General features: G+C 41.6%; 1 protein-coding gene across 2 annotated transcripts in view; it reads right to left on the bottom strand.

The window, feature by feature from the left end:
• Positions 1–6,700: 6,700 nt before the first annotated feature.
• The window catches only part of galnt9 (polypeptide N-acetylgalactosaminyltransferase 9), a 67,016-nt gene continuing 51,724 nt past the window's right edge, over positions 6,701–21,992 (bottom strand). For both annotated transcript variants that reach the window (XM_023812286.2, XM_023812287.2), the window contains 5 exons: positions 14,111–14,296; positions 12,768–12,905; positions 11,418–11,513; positions 8,084–8,251; positions 6,701–7,592 (listed from right to left, as the gene is read on the bottom strand). In XM_023812286.2, the coding sequence (XP_023668054.1) occupies positions 7,446–7,592; positions 8,084–8,251; positions 11,418–11,513; positions 12,768–12,905; positions 14,111–14,296 (735 nt within the window). In that variant the 3' untranslated portion in view covers positions 6,701–7,445. The remainder of the gene's footprint in view (positions 7,593–8,083; positions 8,252–11,417; positions 11,514–12,767; positions 12,906–14,110; positions 14,297–21,992) is intronic.

Below are 21,992 nucleotides of genomic sequence, written 5' to 3'. Positions count from 1 at the left end.
GAGCAGAGTTTTCATTGCTGTCAAGCCGGAAACTAAGAGGATATTTTTTTACATATGAAAACTTAAAACTTTGAATTAAATGCAAACTTTTAAATCTTTGTATAAAGTGAGTGAAAAGAGCACATAAATTCACACCAATAAATAGACAAATCACCCATTCCAGTCCTTCCCCGGAAGACCATGAAAAAGTTTGCCAACTTTTTGCTGCTAGAGATGCGGGGGACAAAAAAATAGACAGAAGGCATGGATTTAAGAAGAATGAGGCAACAGGGTGAGCGAATTACTTTGTAGTTTTTTTTGGATGAAAGACAAAATGGCAAAATTCACACATCGGCAGCATCAATCTTCCACACGCCTGTCTTATGGTTCAAATACATTATTACGGTTTAACGTGTCAATTAAATGATAAAAATAAGCTTGTCAGCTCATAATTTCCAAAGGCATCTAGTAATGATTTATATTTTCCTCTGATGTCTTTAGGACACACGTCCTGCAGGCTAGGAGGCATTAAACGTGTCAGACGGGGTAGCAGACAGACACCCTGGGGTTGGGGCCCGGGGGCCACCACAGAGGGCCACTTTAGGAATGCCATTAGGTCATGCTCCGTCCACTGGCCCGGATGTGGGGCTGAGAACTCCCCCCATTTGCCCCCTACCCCTCCTGAAACAGTATGCTTTGCAGTTGCCAAAATACATGCACAGCTATACTCACTTCCATTAGTCTCAGTTAATAGTTTCTGGATAAAGACCATACAAATGAGCTGACTGTGGTGATAGCACAGCCTGTGCCTGCCTCCCTGTCTCAGTCCCCGACTGGAGGAACCAGAGTGTTCTTTGAATAACAGCAGCGTCTCACTGCCTACCTGGGCCATCACAGTTGGCTAGGAGTAGGGGTCAGTGTAACAAATATGGGAAACATAGGCACAGATGACTCCATGTTAGCTAAGTTCATCCCTCCATGAAGAGCCTCTCAACCTATTTGTCGCTCTGCAACGTGCTGATAATTGACCGCAGGCTATTGCTCGGCAAAGGTCAAGCGCAGAAGATTAATGGCCATGCTGAAGTGGAGTTAATTCCCGCGACGATAAGAGAATCTCAGCGCGGTCATGGTGTTTGGAAACCATCTTCTCCTTAGTTGCCCAGCATCTTGCGTTCCTCCCACTTTGAGCAGAATTGCTCTTTAAGTGGAGTGTGAAGATTATTTCATGGTGACTGCGTTGTTTACTTTTTTCTGTAAAAACTCTAGCAGTAGAACATTATTGTGTCTTTATGATAAATCTGCGGCAGAGCAAAAAAAAAAAAAAATCAGATTTATGAAATTGCCCCCATGTCCTCCCTTTGATATTCCACTCAACTTAACTGTGATATTTTGGTATGGGAGGGAGGGAATGCAGGAAGCAGGAGAGTGTTTTCGTGAGGAAATTAGAGACGAGTCACTGTGCCGTGACAGAGAACTCGCAGTCCTGCGTGCCAAATCGACTGGAAGCAAAATTAGAGTGTGCTTAGGGGTGAATGTGAACAGTGCATGTCGACATCATCACAACGTGATCAAAGAGCCCGTAGGTGACACCACATATCAGCACGTGGATGTTACTGGAACACGCTCAGGTGCAAATGGTCCGGAGAAACACAGACGTCTTGTGACTGAAAAAGCGGAGCTGTTTCTTTTTCATCCGAAGGATATTCTGTTTGGTTCTTTTTGTTCAAAATGCCATCTTTCTAGGTATCATTAATAGTGCATTACTGCTGAACGATCTGGGGAATGTTTCACAAAACTGATGAAAAACATAACGGACTGCCGGTGAGAGAAAAAGTAGTAAGTAAAGAAATGCTTAGTTCTCCCTTTACGGCACAACAGCAAAAAAATAAAGGTACAAAAATAGAATTGCTGTCTACCTTTGAAAATCGCCTTCACCATCTTCCAAAGGCTGTGTTATATGATTCAGTTGTAAGGATCGGGACGTGTATATTCTTTATGTGGGCTGATTTTAGCTGTGCAGGCCATTTAACAATTGAGGCTACCATGACAAAAGTTCCCTTTAAAAAGGCACTAGAGACCTAATGTCAATCTAAAGGGACACAAAACATGTATTTGTACTCTACTCCATTTAAGATAATAACCAAGAATAAGACCTGACTTTCCTACAAATAATAAAGCACAGCATTCTATAGTTCCTCTGAGTAACTCTGTGAAGTAATTCCTTACTTGGCTTAAGGTGCCCTATTGGGACAAAGCCTTTTCTCCATAAGGCATGGAAGGAGTGGGACATGTGTTTGAAGGGTGGGGGCTCAGCCAATCAGTTAACTCTGGCAGTACCTCGAAAGTAAGAGTACTAATGGTTAAATGACATTTAGATAAATGGGAATTTAAAGTAGGAGTAACATTGAAACTTGCTATTTAGCAGCATACAGGTCAGCAACTTGAAAAGCGCCACTGAAAGCAGGTCCTCCGTATCCGCCATGTTGGAATTCTGTTTTCTTCCGTGTAGGGTGACCAGGTGACCAATCAGACAATGAGAGGGCGCAACTAGTGGTATCAAATCAGGGATGAACCACGTGATGAGTAGGGACCAATTAGGGCGCTTTTAGAGTCTGGGTGTTCAAAAGCCTCCGCTTCCACTCATCCACACTGGAACTCTGCAGTAGAGTTTTCAGAAGGATACAGCTGTAAGAGCATTTACATAAGTCTCCATTTTTGGGGGCTGAAATCTCTGGGGTAGCATGGATGAAAGGGGAAAATGGAGGTTAATGTCAGTGTTTTTAAACGAAAACATAGCAGTGTGGACATATACAGTACTAGGAGCGGGACTAGTGGTGGAGCTAAAATCACTCCCTCCCACTCTGACAGCGAATGCAGACAGACCAGGGGAGGAGGGACCTTGTAGAGGATTCCTGACAGTTATCGCCCCTCACCGCTGTGTTAGCTCCATTACTGAATGGGACCTAACGTCACTCTGCCTAAGCTAGCCAAAGTGCTACCGTACCAGCAGATAGCAAGACAGATAGCCAAGCCGCACATAAACCGGTTTGTGTGTTTGCTGATATCACTGGTCTACAAATTTTTGGAAGTTGTTTCTTCGAGAATAAAATCTGCCAATTCTGATGCATTTTGGTGTGCTGATTTCAAATATGACAATAAAAGAGGCTGTTTTGGCTACCGTTCAAAAGATATTTAATCTTTTCTGTTATGCGATCATACACATTGTCAAATTCACTATACGTCTATGGTATAGTGGCTCATATTCATTTTAACACAGATCCTTTAACATTGTTTTACAATTGGCTTATCATTAGCATCTGTTATGATTCAGAAAGCAAACGCCATCATGTATTACTTATGTGTGGAGCCCAGCTATTGTCTTGGTCTCCAACTTTGCACCTGAAGTAAAGACGACATGCTTTCTTTACCTCAGCAGTTATACTGCGTTTCTGTGATTTGAAGGTAACTTCCCCGCAAATATAGCAAAACTGATCGGCATTGTTCACGCATAAACGAGGCATGTTTGGTCACTCCGAAACATCGGCCTGTATATATAACGAGACTTACTGATCCAGTACCGTATCTTAAAAATTATAGCCAATCAAGATTATTACGTACAATCTGAGTAAATTTATTTAAGAAGCATTTTGACTGTAGACTAGTGTATTTGCTGATCTTTCATGAAACGTTGCATTTGAAATTTCCTACCGCTTCAGAACTTTTTTTCTGTTCACTCCTCTTCTATAGCTACTGTAGTTAGTATCATGACCTCAAGTTAATATACAGGCATGAACCAACTGAAGAGAAGGGATGAGGACACATGTTGAGTGTAGGGCAGGGCCATGGGGTGCCAGTACTTTCTGATTTGTTGAGTCAGTATCTCAACAGCATGACATTATTCTGTATGAAACTGCCAATCAAATTTATTGAACTATTAATTGAAGGTGCCAGAATGCCATACTGGATCATTCTGGCCCACTTTAACGCCTGGTGAGAACCAAGAAAGTTCTAGAACATCCTAGAAAAAGTTAAAATGAAAATTTTGAGGATTAACTCTAGTTTTACAGAACTTCTGTATGACTAATGGTGGTACAAAAGATATCAACAGTCCTCTTTCTGGTCTGGGATAATTAGAGGCAGGCTTGTACCAGCCGACTGACTGGAGCATGGGCAGTTGGGGGGGGGGGGGGGGGGGGGGGGGGTATGAGTTCTCCAGTATTAGACTAAGGATGAAAAATTAAATAACAATGAAGAAGAGGACACAGTCTGGCTGCTCCTTTCATCTTTGCTTTCTGTTTTTTTTATACCTGCTGCTCAACAAATGTTATTTGTCCATCCAGTAAATATTCATGAAGAATTTATTCACTTTGAATGTTCTCTCATAGTAAATAGAAAAGGCCCTTTCTTTAAAGTAAGGGAGAGAGCATGCACCCCTGCCTTCTGTAGCTCCCCACTGCTTTTAGTGTTATTGGTAGTAAAAGCCCAGATGCCAGCAGAGATATTGGGAAATTTTAATTTATAAAGACTGCCTTAATTAACAAAGAGTTTTCTGGCAAATGCCAGGAGATGACACAGTTCCAGCAAAAATACAGCTGCTAAAGGGGAATTTCTGTGTCTGTCAGGGCTGCCAGCTGCATGTTTATGGCGAGTTTCAATGACCTGAGACAAAACAAATATCTATTAACTATTAATAGTTGTTTTGTTTTGGCTAAGAAACAGGAGACCTGTCTCTCACTCATCACTGAAAAGAAATGATGATCACTGTTATTCCTAATTTACATTAACGATATTGACACTAAGGGGCGGCGCAGTGGCGCAGTGGTGCAGTGGCGCAGTGGTTAGCACTGCTGCCTCACAGCGAGAAGGTCCTGAGCTTGGTCTTGGGTCCTTTCTGTGTGGAGTTCGTGTGGGTTTTCGCCAGAGGCTCCTCCCACAGTCCAGGCTGATTGGCGTATCTAAATTGGCACTATGAGTGTTGGTGCCCACTCAGGGTTGGTTCCCACCTGTGCCTGATGCTTCTGGGATGGGCTTTGTGACCCCAGGGGAGATTAAGTGGTTATGATAATGGATGGATGGATGGATGGATGGATATTGACACCAATATATATAGTAAACTGGCTAAATTTGCAGACGACACCAAGGCGGGTGTCGTAGCGAATACTAAACTAGCAGCACAAAGGCTACAATGGGATGTTGATTTAATTAAATAATGGCAGATGAAATATAATGTAGACAAATGTAAGGTAATGCATGCAAGGAGCAGAAATATAAAGTGCAGATATTGTTTGGGTTCCACTGAAATAAAGCTGATTATGAGAAAGACCTCGGTGTGTATGTTGATGCTTCCTGTGAGGAAGCAATTAAAAAGGCTGATAGGATGTTGGGTTACATCTCTAGGTGTGTGGAGTTTAAGTCAAGGGAGGTGATGTTAAGATTATACAATTCTTTGGTAAGACCCCATGTAGAATATCGTATGCAGGTTTGGTCACCCTACTTAAAAAAGGACATTGCTGCCTTAAAAAGGGTTCAACGTGGGGCTACAAGAATTCCTGGTCTGAGAGGAATGTCTTATGAGGAGAGGTTAGCTGAGCTGAATCTGTTTAGCCGCGAGCAAAGAAGACTAAGGGGGGACATGATCCAGGTATATAAGATTCTAACAGGTCTGCATGCTGTTCAACCAAATAGTTACTTCAATATTAGTTCAAATACAAGAATTCATGGCCATAGGTGGAAATTAGCGGGAGAACATTTTAAACTGGATTTGAGGAAGCACTTCTTTACACAGTGTGTAGTTAGAGTATGGAATAGTCTTCCTGCTAGTGTAGTGCAAGCAAAAACCTGGGGTTCCTTTAAATCAAAGCTAGATAAGATTTTAACAGCTCTGAGTTATTAGTTGAGTTCTCCCCAAACGAGCTTTATGGGCCGAAAGGCCTCTCGTTTGTAAATTTCTTAAGTTCTTATGTTCTTACCAAAGGGACAGGTAGCTTCTCCAATCATAATCCCTCCAGATATTTGGTGAACCTTTATTCTAAGGGCATCATGGCATTATCTGGTAATTTATGTATTTGTCAGCTAATAAGGACTTTACATGTTCTCCCACAGTCACATGGGGTTTTCTCCTGTAATCCAAAGACACAGGGTGTTTATCAAAGCCAAAAACGCAAGGAGCCTACTTACTAACATGTCTTCCAAGAACAAACCTGGGACACAATGAATCACAGGATTGTTGTCTCTGGTGAGCAGGGGCGGATTAAGGTGCACAGAGGCCCCTAGGCTACAGTAGTCTGTGGGCCCCCCAACCCCGCCCCCCTCCGCGCCAATGGGGGCCCCCTTGCAGGCTGGCACACATGGGGCCCCTAGGCTTAAGCCATATCTAGCCTGTGCGTTAATCCGCCCCTGCTGGTGAGGATGCAGCTGATGCACCTTTGATATTTTTGGCAAGAACGACATCCAAGGGTTTTTACCGTCCTCTGTACTTTGGTGATGGAAGATGACATCAAACGGATACATAAGAACACAAGAATGGTCAAGTATGCATATTGATAAACATCTACAGCTAGGTTAACTGAAGTCTCTAAATTTCCTGTTGGGTATGAACTGGCATCCTGTCCTGGGTGTACCCTAACCCTTACCCTAACTGTACCCTACCCTACCTCCCCAAGAACTTGACCAGGATAAGTGAGTGGAAGATTGTCAGAACAATCATTTACTTAACAGTAAGTACCTTTCTCATATAAACATTTAATAATGATCGTTTGTTTAAAGGCTGCAGCCTCATTCAATTTTACGATACATTATATAACATTTTTACATTAGTTTATCTTTTAATGTATTTAATTAGCTTTTTCCATAAAATCATTTGTACATGCTTGAGGAATAGCTATTCCCAGGTCAGACAAAGCATAATAATGGAAAAGGCACATAATAAATCCTAAGTTGTGCATCAGTTATTAAATTAAAAATAAAAAACAAAAAGAAACCAAATGAATAGACAGCAGTTGCCTTATGAGAACAGACGGTTCCAGTCAGGATTGTGTCATGATCCAGAAGTCCCAACCCTGCTATGTAAAATTACCATAATAAGGACTCAAATTGTGTTTTGTTCATCAGCTAATGTGTCAGCATCCTGCCTTCCTGATCCTTGTTTTGCTTGCATTCTTTCAAACTTTCCTTGTATTATGGTATGCCTAGAGGATTTCCGAAATTGCAGCTCGCTTGCTCTGAGCATAGAGCCAGCGGCCCACAGAAATATGGTGTTAGTCATTTATCCTGTTGTTCAGAATTGTCAAACGTCGTCGTGCCCGAGGGACAGGGGCAGTAAACACGATGGCTGCTAAAGATGGCAACCCGTCGTCTTTCATGGCTGCCCGTCTGCGGGGTTCCTGGCCTGCTCTGCCTCAGCGTGGTCGCTCCATCTCCATCTGCCGTGTCTCGGGACAAAGCCAGGAGTAACCTTCATGGCTGCTTTAATGTCTGGGGTGCTTTATCCAGTTACGTATCATCCATTTCTGTCCAGAACACCTCTGCACCACCAGCCGCAAGCCGAAGTTGGCGTCTTTGGACATCTCCACTTCCAGGCACCTTCCAGTGTCCCTGCTGATGATTGGTCCATTCTTCATGCATAAAAAACAAATATTATATCAGTACATGTGTGACATGGTTCAAATGTGGTAGGGAGGTTCTGGTAACCTTGAAAATGTCCATAGCTATTCTACAGAGAGGAATAGATTAATTTTCCATCTGTACTCATTAGCATGAAGTCCTGGGCACACTTAAATCCAAAACATTACTTATCAAAATTGATTATAGGACTGCTTAAACGCTCCTTGATGCAGTGTCCTTAATTAAACAGCTTTCAATCTGAACTTTAGTAAATGAATAAAAACTAATACATAAGTGTTATGTATTAGTGGATGTTCAAGGTCAGGCATAATGAACAGGGTTTGTATTTCTGATACTTTATTATGAATAGAAATCTTTGCAATGCCTTAATCTAAAACTCCATATCAAGAAGTCCAATAAAATTCCATTACTTAATGTGCATCCGAATATAATGCAATTTTTTATATTAAAATGTCATGAACAAAACAGACAGATGTCCCACCTGTGTGAAATCCCAAAGCCTCTGAGATACTCGAGAAACAGCGTCACACTTCTTCAAGCTCGGTGTGCGGCCTCTGCCATCGTCTATGAGACATTTGGTGTCGGGCAGAAATGTGGTCGAGCCAAGGGGCCCTAATTGCAGGAGACCTTCTGTGGAGTATCGGGCAAGCTGTAAGATAACAGACAAATGCTTCGTAACCATGGCTGCTTGGGTAAATTCTGCAAATGTCTGATTTTTCTCTTATTTTTTCTTCACATTTCCGGTCTTTAAAAATTATTGTTATTTTTTTTTCATATATTTTGCAAGTAAATATACTTCCTTCTAAGCGTCACTTCTATACATGTTATTACATACTGGTGTGTGTATATTGTTAAATTGTTGTGGGAAATTAGAGTATTTCTTCAAAGGGACATTTTTTTTCTAAACCACTTCTATGAATAATCATGATTAGGGTTAGAAGTTCTATTTAAAGCATATTTCTATATGTATAAATGACCTGCTTCAGTAACACCTATCCTTTTACCTTACACCAAGGTTTATAAACAAACCTTTGTTGCCTGATATTTACTTACGGTGTTAACATGGCCTGTCACTCTACACTGCATTATTCATGAAGGCAAGGCATTTAGAAGAGTCGCACTCCAATCAATCTCAATGGAAAGACTCCGTTGAGAGTATGAAGAAGCCAGCGACGGGGCAGGAAGGTGCTCCCTTCTGACGCAGTGACTGACTGCTCTTTTGTGTCCCCTTAGCCCCATGTAATCCCGCTTGACTGTTATCGGGCGTCTTTGGGGTGAAGGCACGTGGGGTACATGTTAAAGTAACAGGCCGCGAACAACCATCCACCAGGCAGGCAGGGGGGAGCGGGAAAGGAGGAGTGCAGTCAGGACACAATATCCAGAGAAGATGAGCCAAATTAAACCCAATGCGGGAGAGCAAACTGTGGCTACGGCTGCGTTTCTCAGAGAAAGGTACGAAGAATATGTCAACATGGGCTTCATTTCGCAGGCGGGCTATGAGCACTGCTGTCACGATTATTCTGTTATCCCACAAGTACCAGCACTTTTCATTCCTGTTTTAATGCTTTTCCCTGTCTATTCTTATAATTCCTAAGGCAATTTCTCAGTAGTGAAACGAGAGAGCCGGGAAGAAAGAAATCCGGATAATCCCGAGTTAAGCTACCAGAAGCAATTTTTTTCTACTTATTTTATTCTCTTGCAGTTCAAAACAAATGTGTGTATTTGTATGTATATATATATATATATATATATATAAATAAACAAACAATAAGCTGAAGTAAATGTTCCCAGGAATCCAATTAAGCTTGTTTTCAAGCGAGTGAATGTGATACTCCACTGCTAACCCCACTGTGCTTTTTTAAGGAAGCCTTCCTTCTATGCGGGTTGGAGAGCATGTTTAGCACTGACCTCCCGCAGCCCCAGCCGTACTGAGCATGCCTGTCAGGAAGGAATTCCAATAAATAAATGAACATGGTGTGCACACTGGCAAATTTAAATGCAAAAATGTAACTCGGTGAAGGACTAAATGTAGTTATACACAAAGACAGTCAGTCAGTTTCCCATAAATATCCTGTGCTGGTGATTTAACAGGGACTGACTGCAAAATGTTCATCCTGCGCTACAGAGTCAGTCAGATCGTTCCAGCTGAGCCGCTTATTGATCAGTAATCGGCTGATACCAGGTTGCCGCATATTATCGACATTAGTGGGAATATGATGAGTAGCGCATTGTCCGGGTAGTAGTATGTCACTGATGAAGAAGGCATTAGCGCATTATGATCGGCTGGGAGTGCCCCGCTAAATCAGCCGCAGCTTCAGGGAACCGTTACCCTAAAACTGTACTACGCTTCATGACAGAAAACATTTCAGCATGAAAATGTGCAAATCCCCTATAAAATGAGCTGCTCGCCCAGTGATTTTCGCACGAGGAGGGGTGGTGAATGTAGATGCCAGGTGCGCACAGAGCAGTAAATTAGCTTGTCCATCAGCGAGACCTGGTGCCATCAGGATTCAGCGTGTGTGGCTCCCCCCCCGCGCCCCCCCATCTCTACATCCCCTCCTTCGCCAGCACTCACTGTAACACGCCATTCACAGATAATGGCACCTGCTGTCTTACCGCAGGCCACACACATGTCATCATAAATGGTGGGTGTTCGGGATGGGGGGGAGGGGGGGTGGGGGGGTTGCAGGTCTGCTCCTGTTCCCGGAACAGTGCTGGCCAGACATAATAGCAATCCCAGTATAACCAGATCCAGCGCAGCCGCGGAGTTCCTGACATTTCTCTGATTCTTTATGGAATGAGCCTTACTGGAAGGCACCAGCCATGATGTGAAGATAGATTTTTATGAAAATGTCAAAGGTCAGCCTTTGTCTGGGTCATGTGCCTGTTTTGGGGTGGCAGGGTCAGACAAAAGCCTATGGCTCTGATATGTTATCGCATCTCTCATTTGGGAAGAAAAGGAGCACATTCTGAATTAGACAGCTGAAAAGGACAGCCTCCGATGCGGCAGGTTAACATTTCCCAGAGTGCCAAGCAACTCATTTAATGTCAAAAAGGCACAAACTCAATTAGTTTTTATTTGCTTATTTTCCCGAGGAAGGGTTTTGCCACAGCTCAGTACGACCTCATAATGTGAGAAATTCCTTATGCTGGATTTGAGGTTCCCTATTGATTATTTCATTATCTCTGTCTTCATGTGCTGTTAACTCAATCAATGTTTCGGCTCAAAGCTCATGAAAAGACGGAAACATCTAGTTCTGTTTTAAATGTCCACCTTGCAAAAAAGAAATTCTAAATACAACCAAAACAAACAATATTTGCAAGTAAAAACGTATCGAAATGTATAAATACATTTTTCTCACCTTACCAATGCAGCACTTTGTTATTCATGATTCTGAGGATTACAGCATTATAACAATAAAAGAGGAGCATATCCAATCGGCCTATCACTTTGACTTGTACTGTATCTGATTACCTATTACATAATACTGGGTCCTATTTTTTCTGACCCCCAAACCCTAAGGCCCATTTGTAGCCCTTCCTAATGCCTGTTTCATTTTCCCAGAATCAGAAATGGCTGCCCTTTGTTTTATTTTTAATCCCAGTTTTGTTAAACCTGCCTCCACAAATAAAGTCTCCATTCCTGTCCTCCAATGAAATGCGGCTGCTCGCCGCCCTACTAAAATGAGCCCTGCATACTGTATTTCTTTGCACTTATGAGGACATTTCTGTGCTGCAGCATTAACAGTGAGGCGTGGAATGAGGTGGACTCTGGCCCAGCACAGGGGGTCCCAGTCCCGCCGGACAGGCTGTACCTGAGAGGACATGCCGTGACACGGGTACAGGATGGCTTTGTCATCGTCCTCAGAGCCTTGGTCCAAACAGTATCCACTTGCTTTGCTGTTTCTCACCTGCAAAGGTGCACGCACACACACAGAATGTGAGTGTATGGGTGTGCGTGTGTGAAAAATGAGTTGACAGACTCAGACAAGTCTCTTACAAACCTCTGGTCCAGTTTTCTCCCTCTCTGTGTCTGACTCCCAAATCTACCCTGTATTTAAGTGAGAACTTCTCCAAGGAAATGCTTGTGCAGTGGGAATGGAAAACACACAGGAGACCCACAAAAGGCTGTTTTTAAAGTTATAATTAAGTTATAAGTTACAGTTAAAGTAGTTTTAGTGATTTTTTCTGGTTGTAAAATTGATGAGAGGATGCTAATCTTTACCACGACACCATGTGAGGCTGCACTACCAGAAGTGTTTAATTTCTAGGACGTCCTCTGTGCTGCTGTGCCGACATCTAAAGCTAATAAGTGTTTAATTAAAACTCATTATGGGGGAAATCGTCCCGTTTAGCCTTATTTTGGAACTCCGTTGCTATGGAGACAAGGTGGCTTTCCTCACAAAGGAGTGTGACTCATTCATTCGCTTGCTTTTACTTTGAAGTAAATTACTGGGAGAAAAGGAGCAATTGACTGGAGAGAGAGAGAGAGAGAGAGAGAGAGAGAGAGAGAAAGCAGGCTTTGGGGAAATTAACATGCCCTACATCTGTCACTGTGCTAAGGTACAACACCGGGTCACTGTTACCAGCCTGAATAATAATAACAATAAATAATAATAATAATAACGATGATGATGATGACGATGAAGTGTAATAATTGTCAGATATGATATTTGTTCTCCCTATTGTTCTTAAATCTTGAATTTGGAGAATGTGACACTTCTATTATATGAAATAGTTAACTATTTTAATGTTAAAACAATTGTTCTGTAAGGAATTAAAAGAAAAAAGGAAGCATTTTAACTACATTACCTGAGCAATTACCTACTTGACTGATTATTATTGAAATAACTCACTTAAGCTCATGTTGTTGTGTAACTAGTGAACTTCAGAAAAAGCCGTGCGTTGAAAAAGTTAAACTCTCATGGGGATTCACATTACAGCTTATGCAGATCTCAGATATCAACACAGCAACACCACACTGATAACACCACATTCATTTCCCAAGAGGCTTCCTAAGTTTCATGCTGTCAGTGTCAATATCACTGTCAATATTGTGAGAAAATGCATACATGTACAGTATTTACTGTAGTTTAATTTGATAAACAAGCAGACAGACAGCTGGTGGGGAACGAACAGTGACGTCAGCAGGAGATGATCCCTACCTCCCCGTAGGTGATGGTGTTGTTGTAGACCCGCATCTCTGGGTAGACGTGCTCCAGGTACCACTGGAAACTGTGGCAGCGCAGCTTCTTGCGGAGGGCGATCCTCTCGGACACGTCTCCAAAGTCCACGCCGGGGTTCTGCCGTGGTCACAGTCACACACATGTTGGCCATGGGGCAAGTTGATCATGGGGATTTACACCATTTCCAGATAAATGTGTCTAATACCACACTTTTTACACTCTATTCCAGTGTTTCCCAACCTGGTCCTCGGGGACCTGCAAATGCTCCATGTTTTTGCTCCTACCGGGAGCAGGGAGAGAGCAAAAATGTGTACTGTCTGTGGGAAACACTGTTCTTTTCCAATTAATACTAAAGTCACGAGCCACTTCAGTATCACCTCATGTCAAACAGCAACTAAATGGTAAAATTAATAACTGCAAAATAAAATGCACAAAAACCTTCACTTTCACATTCCAGAATTACTTCATTAAATAATTTGTCATCTTTTTCTCTCATGCAGCTTAAAACTGACCTCAGACTTTATTTTAGCAATAACATTTAATACTCAAAATTGGATCCCAGTTCATGTCAACACTGTACAGCAATGGACTTTTAAAAATGTAAAAATGACAGAAAGCAAAAACGTCTATGTCAGTCCTACTATGCAGTGCATTTACCTGCCCAAACTAATCTCTTAATATAACATTTTAATTACGGATTGGAAAACTTGAAGGAGCATGTTGAAAACGTTGTAATGAAAACCTTCAGTTTTCTGTTTCAGAATCAGGGCACCAGGGACACAGAGAAACATCCACCCAGATACGGTGAAACAGAGTGAAAGTCACCTTAAAGTCCCTTTAATTGTGATTTCATGACAAGAGTTAAGTAACTCGTTTTAAAAATGAAATTATATTAATATGAAGAATTGCGCCGTAACCTCTGTAGTTTAAGTTTTCTTTCTTTTTTTTTTCCTCCTAAGTATTTTGAAAATAATTTCCCTGTCATAAATCAGCATTGCCACTGTTAGGCTCTGCTGTGAGACACCCCTGAATGGCCGCTGAATTGCTGCACTGAAGTAGCCAGTCCCGTAAGTGGCTAAAAATTGCCGACAGAAGCCGCAGCAAGAAAATAATAATAATATAAGGTCCCTGCACTTAACTTGATGTGCCGGAAAGTGGCTTGCTGCTGATTGAAATCGTCCCTTTCTTACACCTGTGCAACAGCGTCAATGAAATGTGCGGCTGAGTGCAAGAGAGGGCACATCTAAACGTTCACCAGGAAGGAGCAGATGGAGCGGCTGGGAGACAGAAGGGGGCAGCAGCGAGCTCTGGGTCACACTCACGTTCATGGGGATGTTCCAGGCCATGTAGACGTGAGACTTGTACTCATCCATCCAGACCTCCGCTGCCCGCAGGGCGTTCCGCTTGGCATAGTAGTCAATATCGTTGTTGTAGGGCTTCTTGGTGCGCTCGATGTGTGCCACCCGGGCGCAGGGGAGGACTTCCATGCTTCCCCCGCACTGCCACACCTGAGGGGGACCAAAGCCAAGTTCTGTTCATACACACACCATTGTGGCTTTCTTGCTGTGCCAGACTTCAGCGCCGATCAGAGAAAGACTTGGGGCTTTGGAATCTCAGAGACACAGCAGGCAGGTGGGGGGGGGGGGAGGTGTCTGACTAATGCCTATCCAACAGAGAGACCATAGAGCTCCTGCACAGCAAAAAGGAGCAACAATTCTCATATAGGGTAGCAACTCTCATATAGAATTAAACACTTTCCCAGAATGCTTTGCTGTACCTCATCTGCAGCCTCTTCCTAGCAGCTGACATATACATAAAATATATATCTGTCAGAAGGTCCAACAGCAAATGACACCCAATGACTCTGTGTCCAAATGCTGTGTCTAGGTCTCAGGTTCTCATTATAGCAGTTAATTGAAGGTGCCATCTCTGATAATACTGAATGTGATCAGTCTGAGTACCCATGGAAGAAGATAATTGAGAACAAATCAAAGTCTTGTCTAAAAGGGAACCCAGGTTGCAGTGCACTAAGCATGCATTTGAAGATAAATATTTCAGTTCTCTCCACATATCTATTGCATCATTTAATACTGTGTTATGAACACTGTGTCTGTGCTTAAATCTCACCAAAACAGCAGGTGGCTAAATTCTTAATTGCTGTTGACTGCCTTATAAATTTCACAGCTTTTGCAGGAATTTAAAATAATTCCCACTTGCTTCTCATAGAAATGATATTTCTCCCAGCCCTTTACCTTTAAAAAACCTGTTACATATAATTTAAACAGACAATATTTTTCCAAACTAAATAATGGAAAAGAATGTTTTGAATGTGAGCTCTCACTAACATATGAAAAAAAAAAACCATTGAATTTTTTTTTCTTGAATTTCAAAACAGAGTCCTGGAATCTATTAGAACGAAAAATGGCTGAGTCCTGTAACAGGCTTAAGAGTTAAATATGAGTGGTGCAGAACATGAAAGGAATCTGTACTGAGTGAAACTAAATTTGTTTAGTGAGAATTTAATTCGTTTATCATTACATCAGTCATTTCCACTAGTCATCTGCAGCCAATAAATTTGCACTGACAGTATTCTTTTTTGTCAGGCAAAGGCCAGACATTTCACAGACTCATAACACACTCACAATCCACCACATGACCTTCAATGGTGCCCACCTGTCTTTTCATTTTAATGCCTTTAGAATTCACTAAAATTCACCTTTTACAGAAGAAGTGGTTGAGGTTAGGGCTTATATCCTATTCAAAACATTTTCTTAATTTTTTACTGTTTTCCTTTCAGGTGAAAGTTTTTACACTAATGGTTTACTTTAACTGCACCTTCATAATGCATTCATAGAACATTCATAAGCAGGTATGACATTAAGGCATACTTACACACTGCTTATGAATGTTCTATGAATGCATAATGAAGGTGCACTGCATGTTCTATGAATGCATTATAAAGGCATTATGAAGGTGCAGTTAATGTAAAGCTGTTTCTTCACTAATACCTGGTCAACAGACGGAATTGCCAAATTAGAGAGAATTAGTACATGCTCATCTACAGTAATGTTGTGTGAACAGGAGGTCACACATGCTGGTTTTGTTTGGTACCATCTGATCTTGTCCTCAATGGACTCTTGTGATTGATGTTTATGCGATCAGGAAACAATATACCATTCAGACAGCACTGGGAAAAACACACTCTACAAATAGTAGCAATTTTAAATCCTGACAACTATACAAAAGGCAATAAAAATATTCTGTGCCTCTACCACAGTTGGTAAATAGTATAATCTATTAATATCTAACAGTAACAAATGAGACAATATTGCCACACCTAAGTTTTGCCTGTTAAACTTACAAAAAAAAGCTATTGGGGAAAACATATTTAAAACTTTCACTATCAACTAAAATGCTAACTGGTGTGTGTTACCATGGAAACGGTCCCAAGTCGCTGTGCTTTACAGTAACAGTTGGCTGTGGGTCACACATCCTGTGTTGAGGCTCATGACAGCTTCCAAAGGGATGTGACCCGTCCTGCTAAAACCCAAATAGAGTATCAATAAAATGTGAGTTTTTGTGTGTGTAAGAGACGAATCCTTCAATGAACATGAACTGACCATAGTTTTCTACCTGCCTTTTGTCTAGACCTCCTTCCAAAATCACAAGGTTGGAGGCAGACTTTGTGCAAGCCCAAGTTTAAAGCAAAGGTACCTCTGAACCCACACATCTGAGGATTCTTCTCAGAAAAGCTCTATATTAAATATTGTTACACTTTGTTTACAACACATTTCTACAAAAAGCCTCTCTTCTTCACGCTACCAATTGTACACCGCCACTCTGTGTCAGTTTTGACATCTGACTCATCATTGCCTGCTCCAAACATCTTTCCATCAAAATAAGTGTAAAAGGAATCTGAAATCTGGAAACTGAACTGGGAAACAATGACTGCATTGAATAATTTATTCAATTGATTTATTTTTCATGAGTCTCTGGGCACATTTAAAATCTCGCACAAAGAATAGGTACGAAACGCTACGTGATTAAATAAAATCACCTTTGAAAGCTGGGTTTGGGCAGGACACATGACAACAGCTGAGGGAAATGCATGCATAAATGACATTACTAACAAAATTCGGAAAAAGCTCATTAACACGAGGTAGCACATGCTAGCACTAACAGACTAATCTGTATAGCTAATGGGAGCAGAGGTGATGGCTCAATAAGCCTCACCCAAGCAGTTGTGCCTGATGGTTAAATCTGACAACACATCTGCAACAAATTTGTGCATGAAAAAGGAAAACTTGCATGTGAAGGGGAGCTCTTTGCACAGACACAGCTGATGCTGGTTTTAATTGAATATTTATGCTGCTCATTGAATTTGTTGTCTTGCAGCTTGTTGTCTAAGACCTCATCATTTATTCAGCTACCATGTTTCCTGTTTAGGATTCCATCGTTTTTTAATTGCGTGCATTATCTTGTTTTTGTTAAACAAACTCGTGAAAATGAGTCATGGACGTGTTTTGTTGGTTAATCCTTGCTGGATCTGGATTTTAATTTAAAACACTTTTGATAAATTTCTCTCTTCTTAGTGGGTGAAATCCCCCTTTACCCTACACATCCTCTTTGACTGTGTCACATCCTGCCCACCTGACCCTCCTGTCTCCTCCCTATCAGCCTTGTCAAGCCACACCTATCCCTCTCGTCTTGTCTCTCATTCCTAGCCCTCTGGCTGAATATCACTCCCAGCTGCCTCTTGTCAGTTCCCTTGTTAGTCCCCTATGCATGTGCTTCCCAGTCCGATCATTGACGTCGAACCCTCTCGTTGCCTGTGCCCTTCCTTGCTCCACTCCTCCCGTTTTTGATCTCTCGCGATCTTGTTTCTTTCCAGTCACAGTTCTTTGAGTTCACTATACCCCCTTTTTGTTTTGCCACAATCGCTGCCCTTCAGTTATTCGTTCCTCGAGTGGTGACAGACTGGTCTATCCTGCAACGTCATCAACTTTTTTTAAAGAAGATTCTGGATATTTCTGCATTAATGAACATTCAATGAATATGGATCACTCATAAAGAGAATCTCTCTACGAAGCCTTGTTTTGACTTAAAACTGACTAATTAGCTTTTCATTCGATTCCTGACATAAATGCATACTGTATGATGGATAATGTGGGTCTAATTGAATGTAGCTTTCATGATTACCATTATTTGCAATAATTGTTTCTGCCTTCCAACTCCACTAATATATGTATAAGAAAGTGATTATGCAGTCCAGGCCTGTTCCAAGATGTGGTTTGTGAAAAGCTATAAGGTTTATAAAAACATTTCTAACAGCTCATTATGTCCTCCATAGGCATTCAGCCTTCAAAGGCAAAATATTTATTTATTGTTTGTTCTGTTTAAATCATGTTTTAGGCATTCAGGTATCCAGCAGCCCATGCAGTGTGTGTTGGCTTCATCAGAATTGTGGCAATACCTGAAAAACTGGCTGTTCGATATTCCAATGATTAAAAAAAAAACTGAATAAAATATCTTGTGTTTACATCTTAAAGTGCCAAATTTGCTGATTTACTTGGATGTCAGCAAGATGTAAAAGTGCAGAAACAGAAACAGAATTTTCACGCTTAATAAGAATGATTTCATACATACTGACGGCACACTTGGAAATGAGAAGGACCTTGAAGAGGTTAATGGGCCTTTGTAGACATTAGTTGGCTTAATTTCAAATGGCCGTAATTGACTGTGTGATCACTGACTCTGTGCAACATGTAAATCAAACATGTCTTCTACTAAGTGTTTCAAGTGTTTCCAGGCCATGATGGACTAATCTTTCTTTAGTTCAGAGAATCTCTGTAAAAGACAGCCTTTCCTGTCTGATGTTGGGTCTCTGTCACTGGGTTGTGTGGCCTTCCTAACAGACGATCCATTTGGGCAGACCTCTAACCACATTCTTCAACTTAGCTAACAGATGTCTAAATCAATGTCACTGCCAGCATGAGTAACGTATCCGAACCTGAGTCCCGGCCTATTTCTATCACATTGGTGGGTCACAGCTTGGAGAAGTTGGAAGCATTGCAGTTTGTAAAAAACGAATTTCCTTCGGCCTCTTTTGGAACTCGGTGTGTTTGCAGCATATAACTATTCTGTAATTTTGGATTGAGTAGTTGAACAGGGATGTATTATTAGGCTGCTCTGGCAACAACTGAGAACGTTCTCAGTGTGTCTCGCAATTTGAATCATGCCTCAAGACCTTCTGCTGAGCCTGCCAACAGTCACCGGTCTTGTCAAAATGCCTCACAGTGAGGATGCAGGTTTGATGTCATCATGTGGCAAGGAGGTCCAGAAAGCCTCCACGAGCCAGGTTACACGAATGGGTTCTTCCCTCTGCCACCAGGTGAATCAAGTGAATAACATCGTCCTCTACCTCAACATATGGGCCCAGAAGCAGCACAAGAGGTTCAGTCATTGTGTCCTTAAACTAGGTACATTAATTCAGTAATGGAACATAATAGAACAAACCTAAATAAAGAATATTGTACCTCATTTAGGATTAATGAATCTGCCTTACACATTTATTTTAGTAATAGAAATATCAATATATAAAATAACAGTCTTCTTTAAAGCCTGGACTGCTATTAGGTGCATTATTGAATGACATGTCAATTCATTTGGCTCTCCAGGGCTTTTTCCACTTTCTAACAAACCCAAAAGCCTCGCTGAGATGTTTTCAGTTGCCTTGTAACCTTCACAGACCTTCCCTCTCTCTCCTTGCACTTCCTCTCCTTTACATGCTGCCTGTCTTCTTTAATAATGGTTGCCTTCTCCTGGTCATTTTCTAACTGTCCACAACGACACAACAAATAATAGCCATTGAACATATTTTGCTAACAGAAATATTGGGCTTCTATAGCACATTAAATAAAAGTTAATTAAATTTTATATCTGTCTCATATAAAGCCAAAAGTTACACACGTTGGTAGCAGAGTCCTTTGAATGGGCTTAATTAATTTTAGCACTCTGCATAATGATTTCTGGAAACCAGGAAAGCGAGAAATGCATTTTCCGCCTACAGAGAATGACAATAATTTCCTGGAAATCAGTTGAGAGGTGTGCAGGCCTGCAATGTGGCTTGATACAGGGTTTGGTTAAGATGCTCTCTGGTTTGATAATGTGTGCGCTGGTGCCCCCCGTTCTCATATCGATCCATTAAATGGTCACATGTGTCGAGAGCTTAGAAAGATCTGTAATGAATCGTGCAGCTGCAGCAAGGGATTTATTAAAGAAAATGCGGTTGACTTTCTCTGTTCTGTGTGAAAGCCATGCAGATGATGTCAGGTAACCCATTATTCAGCTTGATATTGTTGAGTAATGGGAGAGAACTGTTCAAGAAACATTGGCCACAAACCATAGATTTCTTAGAGATGAACACTATGTGTATAAGCCCCAAGGAATCAGTCCAAAACAGAAAAAAGACTATTCTTATTTTTTCAAATAATGCACATTGTGTATGGATAATCAAAGGGTAATTTGTGTTCTTCACCCAGTTGTACCAAAGCAAACATGCTTCACTGTACACAATTTGCTCATTATTATTATTGTTAATTTTATATACAGTATATCTTCCGCATCTCTCCCTGGAGAGGTTGGAAGCTTGTGGACGCTGGGAGTCGTGTGTCCCATCCTACAGCTCCCTTTACTCAAGGAATGCGGTGACCCGGTGCCAGGGCACCCTGAGGGACATAAGTGACACGGAAAAGGCTGGGTAACTAGCCGAATCCGGTCATTCTGCCACGGCACGCGGGACGAAGGACGCGAAGGTGGGCGTTTGGCGACAAAGTGGTTTTGTTTAACTGAACGAGAGCAGGGACACTAATGAGACCATGTGGGGTCACACACACACACACACACATATGTAGTTACGTACCCCTCACGTGGCCCTAATGAGCCACGCATGTTGCTCGTTACCCCTCAGTAGTCTTTGCATATAGTCAGTCTATAGTCTGCTGGGAGGCAGTCTATAGAGTTCATCTTGTCAGCCCCAGTCCGATCATTGACGTCACTCCTGTCTGCCCATGTCCTTCCCCGTGCTAACTTCTCATTCTGACCCCACACGGTCTCATTTGTTTGTATATATATGTGTGTATATATAGTGCAGGGGTTATTTAATATTTGTTGGTTTGTATTGTATTGTTTGTGTTATGTATTATTCATTTTATTTTATTGGCTATTAGTATTATTTATTTAAGTCTGCGCATGTTGTTAAATGTGACATGTCCTGTCTTGTGTTGTTTTGTTTGCCCCACTTGAGTTGTTATTACCTTGCTGTATTGTTGTATATAATATCAATAAAATAGTGAATCTTATCAGTGTAATGCTACACAGGCATCTCCCCTTTGGGGAATTAATAAAGCTCTGTCTCATGTTACCTCATATAGAAAAAGTGGAGCAGAGCTTCTTTCATGTCGGAGCCAAATGTCCGTGCAGCAAAGGGCTTCAATGGGCAACATTACCCCCGTTTCGGTCTCACCATGACGTCCAATGTTTAGGTTTGTTTGGTAAGGGAGTTTCTCTCTGCCTGATAAGGGAGATGGCTACACCCAGCCACCTTATCTTTGCCTTCAGACACACTTCATGACTGAATGGATTATTAAAACTCTACTGGATTAATTGGAGTACAGAGCAAGCTTCACGTCAGAGGGCGGGAGGAGGGGGCATGACGGGGACGCGTACGGTGACAGACACCTGCCTGTCAGGCTCGAATGACTGACTGAAACACAAATCACCTTCTATGCTATTAATAATCATCAGTTCCTCTTTATTATTACCCATGCATATTTACATATGTGTGTCTACTGGATGCACTCTAAAGGGAAAGGAAGATGGACGATTGTAAAACTTTGAATCACAGTTGGATTGGTCTGGTTTAGGGGTCTGATGTGACCTGCTCTCTAGTGGCAGCCTCATTACCATCTCTTAATTATTACTGACTAAGTAATAATTGACTAAATAAAGCCGGCCGAAATACATGGTTGGAGAGCAGCTGTAACTTTAAACATTTTCTAATTAAATACCTCTGCTTAGCCTTTACTTATTCGCCCAAGGATCAGCATGCCATTGTTGTTAACCTGCAGTCGTTATCTACTCTTATCCAGGGACTCGAAGACACCACAAATCAGTCAGGAATGCTTTGATGGATATTATTTTCCT

The sequence above is a fragment of the Paramormyrops kingsleyae genome, chromosome 2 (genome assembly GCF_048594095.1).
Source record: "Paramormyrops kingsleyae isolate MSU_618 chromosome 2, PKINGS_0.4, whole genome shotgun sequence".
In the NCBI taxonomy this organism is placed as follows: Eukaryota; Metazoa; Chordata; class Actinopteri; order Osteoglossiformes; family Mormyridae; genus Paramormyrops; species Paramormyrops kingsleyae.
Note: the sequence above shows the minus strand (reverse complement) of the source record. Positions and strands in the feature narration are given on the sequence as shown.